This window comes from Pteropus medius, unplaced genomic scaffold (assembly GCF_902729225.1).
Source record: "Pteropus medius unplaced genomic scaffold, Ma_sr-lr_union100, whole genome shotgun sequence".
Lineage (NCBI taxonomy): Eukaryota > Metazoa > Chordata > Mammalia > Chiroptera > Pteropodidae > Pteropus > Pteropus medius.
In genome coordinates this window covers 19741334-19754259 of record NW_024344378.1, presented here as the reverse complement: position 1 = coordinate 19754259, position 12926 = coordinate 19741334, and the positions used below count along the sequence as shown (strand labels likewise).

The 12926-nt window shown below is 33.1% G+C and overlaps 1 protein-coding gene and 1 pseudogene across 5 annotated transcripts in view; one reads left to right on the top strand and one right to left on the bottom strand.

The window, feature by feature from the left end:
- BTRC (beta-transducin repeat containing E3 ubiquitin protein ligase) overlaps positions 1-12926 on the top strand; it is a 147840-nt gene that overhangs the window by 85459 nt on the left and 49455 nt on the right. For all 5 annotated transcript variants that reach the window (XM_039871439.1, XM_039871436.1, XM_039871435.1 and 2 more), the window contains one exon: positions 8212-8301. In XM_039871439.1, coding sequence (XP_039727373.1) covers positions 8212-8301 — 90 coding nt within the window. The remainder of the gene's footprint in view (positions 1-8211; positions 8302-12926) is intronic.
- Positions 4582-4699, bottom strand: LOC120610053 (uncharacterized; annotated as a pseudogene).

The window sequence follows — 12926 nt, the reverse complement described above, 5'->3', positions numbered from 1 at the left end:
CTTGTTTTGCTATAGGGCTGATGAACAGATTTCTTAAGCAGCTTTTTGCAAGGTTAAAAGAATGCAGCCTTGGTAACAAGTTTGTGTCATTTTAAATATATACCTTCTAGTAAATAAGGAGAAGTCTGGCAATCAATCCCTTTTAGTGTGTTATATGTTTCACCTGACAACTAAACCTTCTATTGATTAGCCATTACTTTGTTAGATAATCTTATGTCATTGAATCCATTGTAAAAAATTAAACTCTTTAAAATGTTTTACCCTAGCAGCAGTGTGAAAATTGAAAACTTGTTCAGAATTACAGCCTGCTTTCACAAGGTAGTTTTCAGCAAAGCATTTTACTGGTTTATGCTTATGTGCTTTATATGCAATATAAAAACATATTAAAATACTCCAACGCAAAACTCTCTGCCTCTGGTTCAACAGTGAAGCTACCTTTTCAAATGTTGCCTGTGGCTATTATACTCACTAGTTTAATTTTAGCATGAAAGGAGTCTTATAATGGTAAAATATTGAATTTTTTAGACTTTTTATCCCAGAATAAGGATCGTGGCAAGTTTTAGTTTACTAATTTATGAGACTTCCTTGGGAGAGAAACAAGATCATATGCCCATTTTACAGGTGGAATGTCTAGAAAATAAAAGCCTATATATAGCTTTATTTTAGAAATTTCTGCAAGCCTAGAATAGGTTTCCTGAATCTATCTAATGTTCCCCTGAGTGTGTTATTCTCATTTCTGAGGAGAAAAGGAATTTTGGAGGAAAACAGATTAGTTTTTTACCTGCCATGACTATTTTTTTCCCCCAGAAAAATAGCATAATATTTTTATTAATTATCTGGACAAACTCTAGTATTTACTCCCTAAAATATTAACTGCATACTTTCATATTTTTATTGAAATAAAATTTTCATATGTGAATTATGTAGATATTAATTGCATGAGTCAGTGAATTTTGGTAACTCGGTCCACCATGTAACCACCACCCCAATCAAGCTATGGAGCACTTTCATTACCCAAGAAGCTTCCTCGGTCTCCTTCCCAGCCAGTTTCCCCACGCCCAGTGAATCAAACATGATCAGCTTACTGCCATAGATTAGGTTTGCCTTTTCTGGAATTTCATGTAATAGAATTGTACATTTTTTGGTCTGACTTTCGGTATGTTTATGAGATTCATCTATGTTTCTGTGTCTATCAGTAGTTTATTCTCTTATTTTGTATATTCCATTGAATAAATAGTACAGTTTATTTTTCATTTTTCTTCTGATGGACACATGAGCTATTTTCATTTCTACAAATGAAGTTACTGTGAATGTGCTTGTAAAAGCTTTTTTGGTGAGCATGTGTTGAATACTTTTTATGTGCTTCTTGGCTATTTTGTTTTCTTTTGTGATATATGTTTAAGTTTTTTTGCCATTTGAATAAATTTCATTCGTACTGAGTTGTAGAACTCTTGAGTTCTAGATACCAGTCCTTTGTCAGATATGTGTCTGAATATTTTCTCATAGTCTGTCTTGCTTATTTATTCATGGTGTGTTTTGATAAGTTTCTAATTTAAATTTTTTTTTAATTTTTCAATTACAGTTGACATTCAATCTTATATTAGTTTCAGGTGTACAGCACAGTGATTAAACATTTACATAACTACCAAAAGAAGTTTCTGATTTTTAATGAAGTCCAGTCCATCAGTCTTTAGCTTATGATTGTGAAGATATTCTTCTAGAAGCTTTATAAGTTTTGGCTTTTACCTTTGAATCTGTACTCGATCTCAAATTAATTCTTATGTGTGCTGTGAAGTAAATTTGGGATTCATTATTTTCCTCATGCTTTTTTTTAGGGGGGCAATTAAGTTCATTTTGTTTGTAATAGCAAAGATGGAAACGCCCTCTAGTTTTTTTGTTCAGTTGTTTTGGCACTGTTGTTGAAAAGACTTTCCTTTCTCCATTGAATTACATGGGTACCTTTGTCAAAAATCAGTTGGCTGTGCAGAGAAAAGGCTACTGTTGAATGCAGAGCAAAGGGTGACAGCATCTAAGGCCAGTACTGACCAACTCCTACTTCGAGTCTGCATGACACAGAGGACGAGCTCAAGGTCCTCTATCTTTAGAGGTATCTGTCCTTACACCAAATATAGTCAGGCCCCCTACAGTTCCACATCCATGAATTCGACCAACTGCAGATCGAAAATATTTGGGGAAAAAGTTGAGTCGTTGCTGACATGTACTATGTAATTAAGCCTGCAATGGTTGTGTCTATACTGAATGTTATTTTTTTTCCCCTTGTCATTATTCCCTGAACAATACAGTATAATTGCCATTTACATAGCATTTATATTGTATTGGGTATTATAAGTAATCTAGAGATGATTTAAAGTATATGGGAGGATATACATAGGTTATATGCGAATACTATGCCATTTTATATAAGAGACTTGAACATCCACGGATTTTGGTTTCCTTGGATCAGGTCTGTCCTGAAACCAATTTCCTTCAAATACTGAGGGATGACTGTACTACACTGTCTTGATTATTGTCGCTTTAATATTTCTTGAAATCAGGTTGCATGAGGCCTCTATATTTTTATTTTTAATATTTTGTCTTCTAGATACTTTACATTTCTATTTAAATTTTAAACTTAACAGTTTCTCTTAAAATGTCTGGGAGTGTTTGATTTGGAATTTAACTATAAATAAAGCTATATATCTATTTGAATAGAATTAACCTCTCAGTAATATTGAGTCTTTCAGTCTATGAACATGGTATATACATTTGTTTTTTAAATTTTTTTAGTTTTCAGTGTACATTTCTTGTACATAGTTTGTTAGATTTATTCCTAAGTTTTAGAAGTTTTTCAATGCTGTTGTAATTTTTTCTCTGATTATTGCCGGAATATATAAATATAATTGATTTTTGACTGTTGACCTTGTTTCCTGTCATTTGTGAATAAAGACAATTTCTTCTTTTCCAACTTATTTGCCTTTTGTTTCTTTTTCTTGCTTTATTTGAATGGCTATGGCCTCTTTTATAATGTTGAATAGATGTGGTAAGAGGACATCTTTGCCCTTGTTCCTAGTCTTAAAGAGACAGTAGTAACTTTTACATCATTAAGAGTGATGTTAGTTGAAATTTTTTAAAATTTCTTTAATGGGATTGAGTTCCCTTTTATTCTTACTTTCATGTGGGTTTTTATTATGAATGGGTGTTTAATTTTGTCAAATGCTTTTCCCCTCTTTTATTCTGTTAGTATGGCGAATTACATCAGCTGACTTTATAAGAATCTTTATGTTCAAAAGGGATATTGGTCTGTAATTTTTTTTCTGAAGTCTTGTCAGGTTTTAGTGTCAGGGTTATGCTGATCTCAGAATGAGTTGGGAAATTTTCTCCTCCATTTCCAAAAGTGTTTGGGCACGATCCTGGTGTCATTTCTTCCTTTTAATTTAATAGAATTCTCCAGTGAAACCATCTGGGCCAGAAGTTTTTGTTTTTTTGTGAGATTAAAAAAAATTTTAATTTATGTGGAATGATTTTTCATAACAATTTCAATGTCTTTAATATATATAGAGCTATTCAGATTTTCTATTTCTTATTTTGTCAGTTTAGATAATTTGTGTCTTTCAAGAAATGTGTAACATTATGTGTTCTGTTAATATCTTTTATTTTAATACTCAGATTATTCCATATTGTGCTGAGAGCCCCTTTAGGCTGACATCTGTACCTCTCTGACATATCTCTATCATTCCTTGAGTATTTCCAGGTTCACCTTGTATTTCCCCTGTCTAATCCTGGAATCAGTCATTTCTCCAGGAAGCTATGGTTCCTTTTAGTGCAGAATGGCATTTAGGAGCCAAGATTTAAACATTAACTTTTATTTTACATTTATATTTATATTTTTTGAAAACCATGACTTCCCATTAATCTCTCCAATTCCAATCTAGTACTATAGAGTTTGTTCTAGATTTCTCCCTTTTCATATTTGGAATTCTCTTTTCTACCAGTAGGAAACCTGGTTTCACATTTTTTCCTTTCAACACAAGCTTTCCTTGTTTAATATGGTGAAAAGTCTGTCACTTGTTGTTCTCATGTATATAGCATCCCTTTTTTTCTTTGACTGTTTTCAAGGTTTTGTCTTTGTGGTTTTCAGCAATTTTGACTCTGTTGGACCTAAGATCAGCAAGACAGTGGTTTTCACCAATTATAGAAATATTTGGTCACTATTTTTATAACTGTTTTTTGTGCTCCATTCTTGCCTTTCTTCTGGGTGTCCAAGTAAACACGTGTTAGATAACTAAAAAATGTCCCACAGGTAACTGAGATTCTGTTGATTGCTTTTTCTTTTTCTCTCTCTGTTCTTCAGTTTAAATAATTTCAGTTTTTAATTCAGATCATGTACTTTTCAATTCTAGAATTTCTTTTTGGTTCATTTTAGGTTTTCACTTTTTTTAGTGAAATTTTTCCATCTCAGAATTTCGATTGTGACCATATTTTCCATTTAAGTTGTTGAACATATTTATTATAGCTTCTGAAGAGCCTTTTTCTGCTGATTTCCTACAACTAGATTATTTCAGGGTCATTTTTCTTTTTTAATGCCTACAGCACCAGTATTCCTAGGTGGTCTCCCATCCAAGTACTAACCAGGCCCGACCCTGCTTAGCTTCTGAGATCAGACAAGGTCGAGCACGTTCAGAGTCGCATGGCTGTAGACTCAGGGTCATTTTCCATTTGTTTCTTTTTCTCTTGACTATGAGTCTTATTTATTTGCTGCTTCTCATGTCTAGAAGTTTTTTATTATATAGTGGACATTGTAAATGATACCTATCAGAGACTGTGGATTTTTTTTTTAATCTCCTGTTTCTGGCTGATAATTGTGACTTCGTAGAGTCTGGATTTGCCTTCATTATAATGGGTGGTGTGTTTTGATTTTGTCCTTAGTCCTAAAGCAGATCTCTTAGATCTAAGACTTATTCTTTAGTCTCAATGTAGGGTCTTTCTAGGTTTTTAGCTTATTAAGCCCCTCACACTTAGTATGAATCAAATTCTAAACTCTGTCTCCCCTTATAGGCAGCAGCTAGAATCTGTGCTCAGATCTTTCTGTCATGAAGCTATTACTTTCCATTAAAATTCTTGGAGTCCCCCATTTATGTATATAGTTTAGGGGTTAGCCATGGATTTGAGGGGAATTTATATGCATGTTTTGATACTTCTTCCCTTTTCCATGGCTCTTTCTATTTTCTATGATTTCTCTTTTCAATTTCCAGCCACTATGGCAGCCCTGAACTCCATCCTATGACATCTCGAGCCAATAGACTGTGGCTTTCTAATTGAATTTTAGTCACCCTGTACAAAAGTGTACCCTTAGGGAAAAAAGTGCATAAATATGGATCTCAGCCAGAGTGGTTGTCCTCTGTCAAGGTCAGTCTACTCTTCCCCCTAGTTTCTGCCTATTTTAGGTCAGTCTCTTGCCTTTAAGTAGTTATTTTAAAAGACTTTTTCTATGGTTTGTAATTGTTATCTCAAGAGGGTTAATCCAATACAAATGTCTCTGCCATTATTGGAACCAGAACTCTTTGGCTTAAAGTTTTATTTTATACATTGTATACCAATTACTTCATAAATGTATGTTTATGAAGTAAGTTTCATTTAAAAGATTATGTTGTCTGTACATGAATAGTAAATGTTTGTGGTATTAGTAATTGCAAAAGAAGCCCAGTATATAAATGTACCAATAGTCCCTATATGCTAATGTCAAATAATCCAATTTATTCTTTTAAAATATGTTTTGAAAACATTTCAACCTAAATGATATAAGAATAAAACAGTTCAGTGGATATATTTTAAAAGTTTAACTTGTTTGAATGGAAAACCAATTTTATAAATTTTTTTTGTTTTCTTAAATTTCATTTTGTCTACTTCTAAAGAATGATAATCGAGCAAAATGAATTATTTAAAATATCTTTGCATCTGTTACTGATAAAACTAAATGAATAAATAAATGGGAGGAGAAATAATAACTCTTCCTTACAGAAAAATTCAAGTTAATAAATATATAAGAAAAAGAATAACTTTTAAAATTATTACTAGAATACTACAGTAAAAATTGTCATAGGCAAGATCTAGCAACGGATGCTAAAATTAACAGGCAGAGTTGAAGCAGAAACAGAATATTTGCATAGTCTCAAAGTATTTTCTCCAATATTTAGTTATTCCTAAAGGAAAAAAATACTAAGCTTACAGTTAAGAATCTTGGCAGACATGGCTTTAGGCAAGTGATTAAGGTTAATGTCACCAGAAATATTCATCAGCATACCTCCTGACTTGATGCATTGAGAAGGGCACATCACCTCTGTGGTATCCTTCCTAATAATGTATAACCTCATTCTGATCATGAGAAAACATGAGACAGCCTCAGATTCAGGGACATTCTGTAAATTAGTCAATCAGTACTCTTCAGAAGTATCAGTCATGAAAGATAAGAAAAACTGAGGAATTTTAACAGATTAGAAGGACCAAGAAGATATGACAACAGAATGCAATGTGGGTTCTTGGATTAAATCCTGAAAGAAAAAAGGACGTTAGTGAGAAAAGTGGTGAAACTCAAGTTCTTTACTTTATATTGTACCACATTTTTCCCTTAGTTTTGATAAATGTTCTATAGTTATGTAAGACATTCACATAAGGGGAAGCTGGGAGAAAGGTATACAGGAACTGATACCAATTTTTGCAACTGTTCTGTAAATCTAGAGTTTTTAAAAATGGATTCTTTTCTATTGTTTTATGAAATCACCTGTGTCTTCAGATTATTCTCTTTCATTTCGACACACATATTTATACCAGTACTTCTCAAAAAGTGTTCTTAGACTATCAACATTAACTGAGGACTTATTAAAAAAGCAAATTCTCAGAAGCTCTGTGGATGGGGCCTACCAATCTGTGTTTTAACAAGCTCTCCAGTTCATTCTGACACATAACTAAAGTTTGAGAACCATGATTTGTACCATCAGTAAAAACTTAAGACTAAAAGGAAACAGTTTTATTAACATGTTGCCCGTTATTAATAATGTTTGCTTACCATAAAATATAACCAGTGTTTTTTTTAAATTGTGGTAAATATATAACATTTTCCATCTTAGTAAGCTTTTAGTGTACAGTTCAGTGGTATTAAATACAGTCACATTGTTGTGTAACTATCATTACCATCCATTCCCATAACTCTTTTCATCTTGTAAATCTGAAATTCTATACCTGTTAAACAATAACTTTGCACTCCCTCCTTTTTCCTAGTCCCTGGCAGCCGCCATTCTATTCCTGTCTCTGTGATTTTGACTACTCTAAATATCTCATTTAAGTGAAATCATACAGTATTTTTTGTGACTGGCTTATTTTACTTAGTATAACGTCCTTAAGGTTTACCTATTTTGTAGTATGTGTCAGAATCTCCTTCCTTTTTAAGGGCAAATACTATTCCATTGTATGTATATACCTAATTTTGCTTATCCCTTCATCCATCAATGGACACTTGGATTGCTTCTACATTTTAGCTGTTGTGGATAATGCCGCTATGAACACAGTGTACAAATATATCTTAAAGACTTTGTTTTCAATTATTTGAGGTATATACCCAGAAGTGCAGTTATTAGATCATATAGTAATGGTTTTTAATTTTTTAAGGAACCACCACCATACTGTTTTACACAGCATCTATACCATTTTACATTTCCACTAACAGTGCACAGGGTTCTGATTTCTCCACATCCTTCCCAACACTTGTTTTCTGTTTTGTTTTTGTTGTTGGTGGTGATGTGCTAGTAATCATCCTCATGGATATCAAGTGGTATCTTATTGCAGTTTTGATTTGCGTTGCCCTAATGATTAGTGATGTTGACCATCTTTTCATGTGCTTGTTGGCCATTTGTATATCTTCTTGGGAGGAATGTCTATTCAAGTACTTTGCCCATTTTTTAATAAGTAATACCCATACCTTCCATATGTACAGTGAACCACTGCTGCTTATATACTTGTTCATGGGAACATTAGTAGCTTTGTGGGCTCTCACTTTCTTTGCTTTCCCCTGTCTACCTTGTCCTTCAGCTCCCATAAATCTGGAATTTACACATAGGATCTATTTGTGTATTGATTTTGAGAAATAGGGCAGAATTTGAAAACCTGTTTGATAGTGTTTCAGTATTTAAACCTGTATCCAAAAAATTTTCTTTACAGACTTACAACAGCTGTGCCAGACTCTGCTTAAACCAAGAAACAGTATGTCTAGCAAGCACTGCTATGAAGACTGAAAATTGTGTGGCCAAAGTAAGTAATATATACTTATTCATCAATATATGTTATACAACATCATAACACTACCTTATCCATAGACATCTTTACTCAATATTGCTGTTAAAGACTATTACAGGATTTCATATTTAAAAAATACAGCACACATCATTTTATCCAAATTAGATTTCAATTTGGAGTCTCCATCTCTTCAGTTGCAGCAGAATTTTTTGATTATGTATTCTGGTCACACTTTAGTTTAAATCACATTTGTTGCTTGACACTAATTATGGATTATCACAAATAAGTAATATTTAAGAAAATATACAATATTTTTTTAAGTTTGTTCATAGCTTTTAAATGTAATTAAGTATAGAGTATACCATTGCAAGGAATGTGAAATATATTATAGAAAATACAGTTATTATATCACTATTATTATTTATTGAGGGGCTAATGATAGAAATATTCCTTTCAGTGATCTTGATATGAGTGGACAATATATTTAAATTAACTACCTCTTTCTCATGTGTAAATGTGTACCCTATCTATAGCCTAGATACAAAAATAATCTTATGTATCAGAAACCTTACAATCTAATAATTGTATCAACTGTTAGTCAGATTTTCTAAGTATTCTAATTACTCAGGAACTTTGACCTAAATATATATCATCCGTTTTGATTATTTCAGGAATAAGTAAAATTCAAGTATAGGCTCTAGTTTTAGATTTTTCCTTTGTATATCTGCAAAATTACTGCCTTTATAATCATTCAAGGATATGTCACTGTTAAAACATTCCCAACTTTAACTATTTTACTTTAATCTACTATATTATACACTCAGGCTCTTAGTTACTTACTGTTATTATTAGAAGTAGGCCTGGTATTATGTAGTCTCTATTCTTTGCTATAAAAATCAAAGGACAGCAATATTTCTTATTTTTTATTTTGTTTCTTAAAGCATGCAATGTTCTCTATATCTACTTTATCAATTGAAAATATATCATAGAAAATATAATCATTGAAATGATCTATATATGTTAGAATTTATTTAAAAATACAGTTAAAAAGATAGAGTTGATTATTTAATTGTTTCTTAGATTAGAATGTCAATAATTTGTTGAAAAATATGAATATTATAAATTACATATATTTTTTTCAGTCATTTAGTTACAACTAGCAAGTGCCGATTGACCCTATTTTATATCAAGCATTTGTACATTGAGATGGGGGACTTTATTTGGGCCTTTAAAAATAATTTGTCGCCTTTTTGGCCACACTGTGCTCAGCTTCATCACAAGTGGGTGACTTCTGGCTAAACAAGGTAAAATTTTAACATGAGCACCGATCCAAGGACAGGGTGACAATTTTAATGAGTTTCATTGAGAGCTGGCCAAGTGAGCATCTGTTCCTTTTGTTTTCTCCATACTTTGTAAGCCAGAATCTCTAAGCTACATAGTTATGTTAGTGTGGGTCTGTATGATGTGTTTTTTTTCTCTCCCAACCTCTACTTCAGTGGTGAAGTATTAGAAATCTTCTGGCTTCTGGCATAATAGCATAATTTCTTCTATGCTCTTGGGTGAGGAAATAAGTTTGCTCATTGCTGCTCATTAGTCTGGTTCCTTTGCTCCCAGATGGTGACCCTCTCATCCCATTCTTGCTTATTTTAACATTATTCTGACACCTATATCCTTTCACTGTCTCCTTAAATACCCTAATTTAATAATGATTTTCTATTAGAACCCACCTAACTTTCTGGTTTCTTTTATTGGCCCACATCCTGTCTTCTGGTTCATTACTTCAGACTTAAGCCAAATAAGCAGTTGAGCAATGGCAAATAAAAACATGTAGCTGAAAAATATTTTTTTGCAACAGCCTCCAGTGAGGTACCAATACCATAGGAATAGGGAAAGAGTTTTCCCTTTTTTATTTACATATGTTATATGTATCTCATGATTCTGTGCTGTTTCTGTTGGCCTCATGTATTGCTTGACCTTGAAAAGTAGTGATTTCCTATCATTTTTGTAGGTCTGAAAGCTTGTCCGTATTTCCTATCCTTCACCTTTAGCCTTTAACTGAAGAATTTTATCTGCTGCACTTGATATGGCTGCAGTGAGTTTTAACTTGGTACAAATGTCTGTTGATTAAGATTTTCTCCAAAGTGGCCTTGAATGTCCAATCATCTCCATGTGAGAGCAGCTGTAATACATTGATATCAACCATTTTTGTCTCTAGTTCAAAGCAGTTAATTCTGATAAGAGTGACTTTGGTTTGGATGGAGATAGTAATTAAAGTGTAAAACCTTATTATTGAATACTGTTTATATGCGTTTTAGAGAAGACATTAATATGAGTTATTCCCTTAAAAACAGCAATGTCGTTACATTCGGTTTCCTGTATAGTACACTGTATGTGACTCTTCATTGCCAGAGATACCTTACAGTAAATGTTTTACAATAGGTCTGTGAAAAGGGACCCATTAGTCCTCTTTGGAATACAAGAAAACAAAGTTGTAAAACATACTACCAGGCACCCTAGGTAAATAATAACCTCAATCTCTAACTTGAAGAATGCGGCCTAAGAGAAAATATTTAGAAATAAAAATGGAGGAGAGGTCATTTTACCAGTATACCTTAATCCAAGTAATATTTGGAGGCACTAAAATGTCTTTCATTTTCTTGCAACGCCTTTCTTCTTACTAATTATAGCTCCGTAGTTCATGAAATTTGTGTTTGGGACATGATGAGCTTTGTATTTATTGTAGCTTTAAATGGACAATTGTTATTGACTGCCAACTTAGTCTTTAAAATCAATAATTACATTGCACCTAATTGTCAGCCTTCATGATGTGTTTTAATTGGTAAAGAAAACTAACTGGAAAAATGAAGAGCATTAATCCTTTGTTATCTTTTAACTGACTTTATTTAAATATTCCTGAAATTTTTGGTTTCAGGCTTTTCCCTAATTTACCTTTATCCTTACACACAAACATACGCACCCTGGCAGAGGGAGAGACAGAGAGAGACAGAGAAAGTCGAGTTGTTTGAACACATCTACCTCAATTTCTGCTCAAGTAGAAAGAAGTTCTGCCTCTATGTTTTGAAAATAAACCCCTTCAGTAGTCCTTTGTAGATGTTCTATATTGTAGTTGCTGTTGTTTGTTACTGTTTTTTACTTGAGACTAATAATCTGTTTGCAACTGACTGAGACAGAAAAATGTGATGTTCCTTTCCACTCACTCCAGATTTTGATAGAAGACTTGTTTTATTTATTTCCAAAATTATATCCGCAGGAAACAAGCTGTTTAAATTCAGATTATGCTGAAGCAAAATGGTCTTGGTATGAGAAGCAACGTGCTGTTTTACGAGCACAGAGTCCCTTTTCTCATAACTGATTGATAGTAAATATTTTCCTGAAGAATTATTGCCAACCATGAACAGTGCAACTGTTTCACTTTTTTTCCTTTCTACTTGCTGTACCAGCCATTGTCGGTAATTAAGATCTACAATTCACAATGCAGACGTTTGCACTTCCTCTGGGTCTGCGCTATTTATAAGGCATTTCAGCTGTTCAGAGTTTCTTTTGAGTTTTAAACTACATGTTAACAGGCTTCTTTAATACACTGTTCCACAAGTAGCATATCAGATGGTACGTTCTTTGCACAGGCTCCTCTATTGGGTCTAAATATTAGCTTTGTGAAGAATATATTTAGATTTAACCATGTAACTGAGGCTGATGTGGTTGGAAAAACTCTGGAGTGTAATGTGTTACACATTAAACTTATCACTAAGGCAGTAATAAAGTTCAGAAGTAATATGTTTTTCTTTCATCTTCAAATGTTCATATGAATTTAATGAGTGTTAAGGTTACAGCGAGGTTGTGAGAAATACTAGTAGAGTGACTTCTCCAAGTTCACTTTGAAGTAATAATAGAATCAAGGACCGTTGTTATAGAAGAGAGTTTGTGTGTTTGTCAGATTAAGGATATAAGAATACATAACCTTCTAGATGTGCATGATATTTAGACATAGTGCACCAAAATGGATCAGCAGATTGACTGCACATTTGTTGTGTAATCAGCTTTAGGAACTCTAAAAGTAGCATATGCCATTGGAGGGGAAAGTGTAAACAGGAGTCCTGGTCTATATTAAAATTGATAAAATTCGAAGTCATTTTCAACCATTTCAAGAAAGTTAATTTAAAAAAAAAAAAAGCCCAGACCCTAGTGAGAATCTTCATGAATTATGCCTGAGAGTCAGAGTAACAGCTTGCACAGTCTCCTTGCTACCTTGCACTCATTGTTAAACATACAAGAGAAAGAAACAAGAAACTGAAAGCTGTCAACAAAACATATTTAAAACTTTGCCCTGAGTGAGGATCAGACTGGCTCTTTTTAAGCCTGAAGTCAGCTGCATTGATTCTTCACGTTGGCCGCCCGCATCTTCTGGCAAAGCAGATCTGTGGAGAAAGGCAAGACACGGTTTTCAGTGCTGATTTCCTTATGGCCCCTTGAATATACACAGAGTTTATAACAAAAGCTTTCCAAGGCAATTTTATTTGCCAAAACCCAAAACTTTCTATAGTTCTTTTGAACTACAACCCTAGTGTTTTTGTAAACTTGTTTTCTCCTCTATGAACTCTTTATGAACCTTTTTTTTTTTT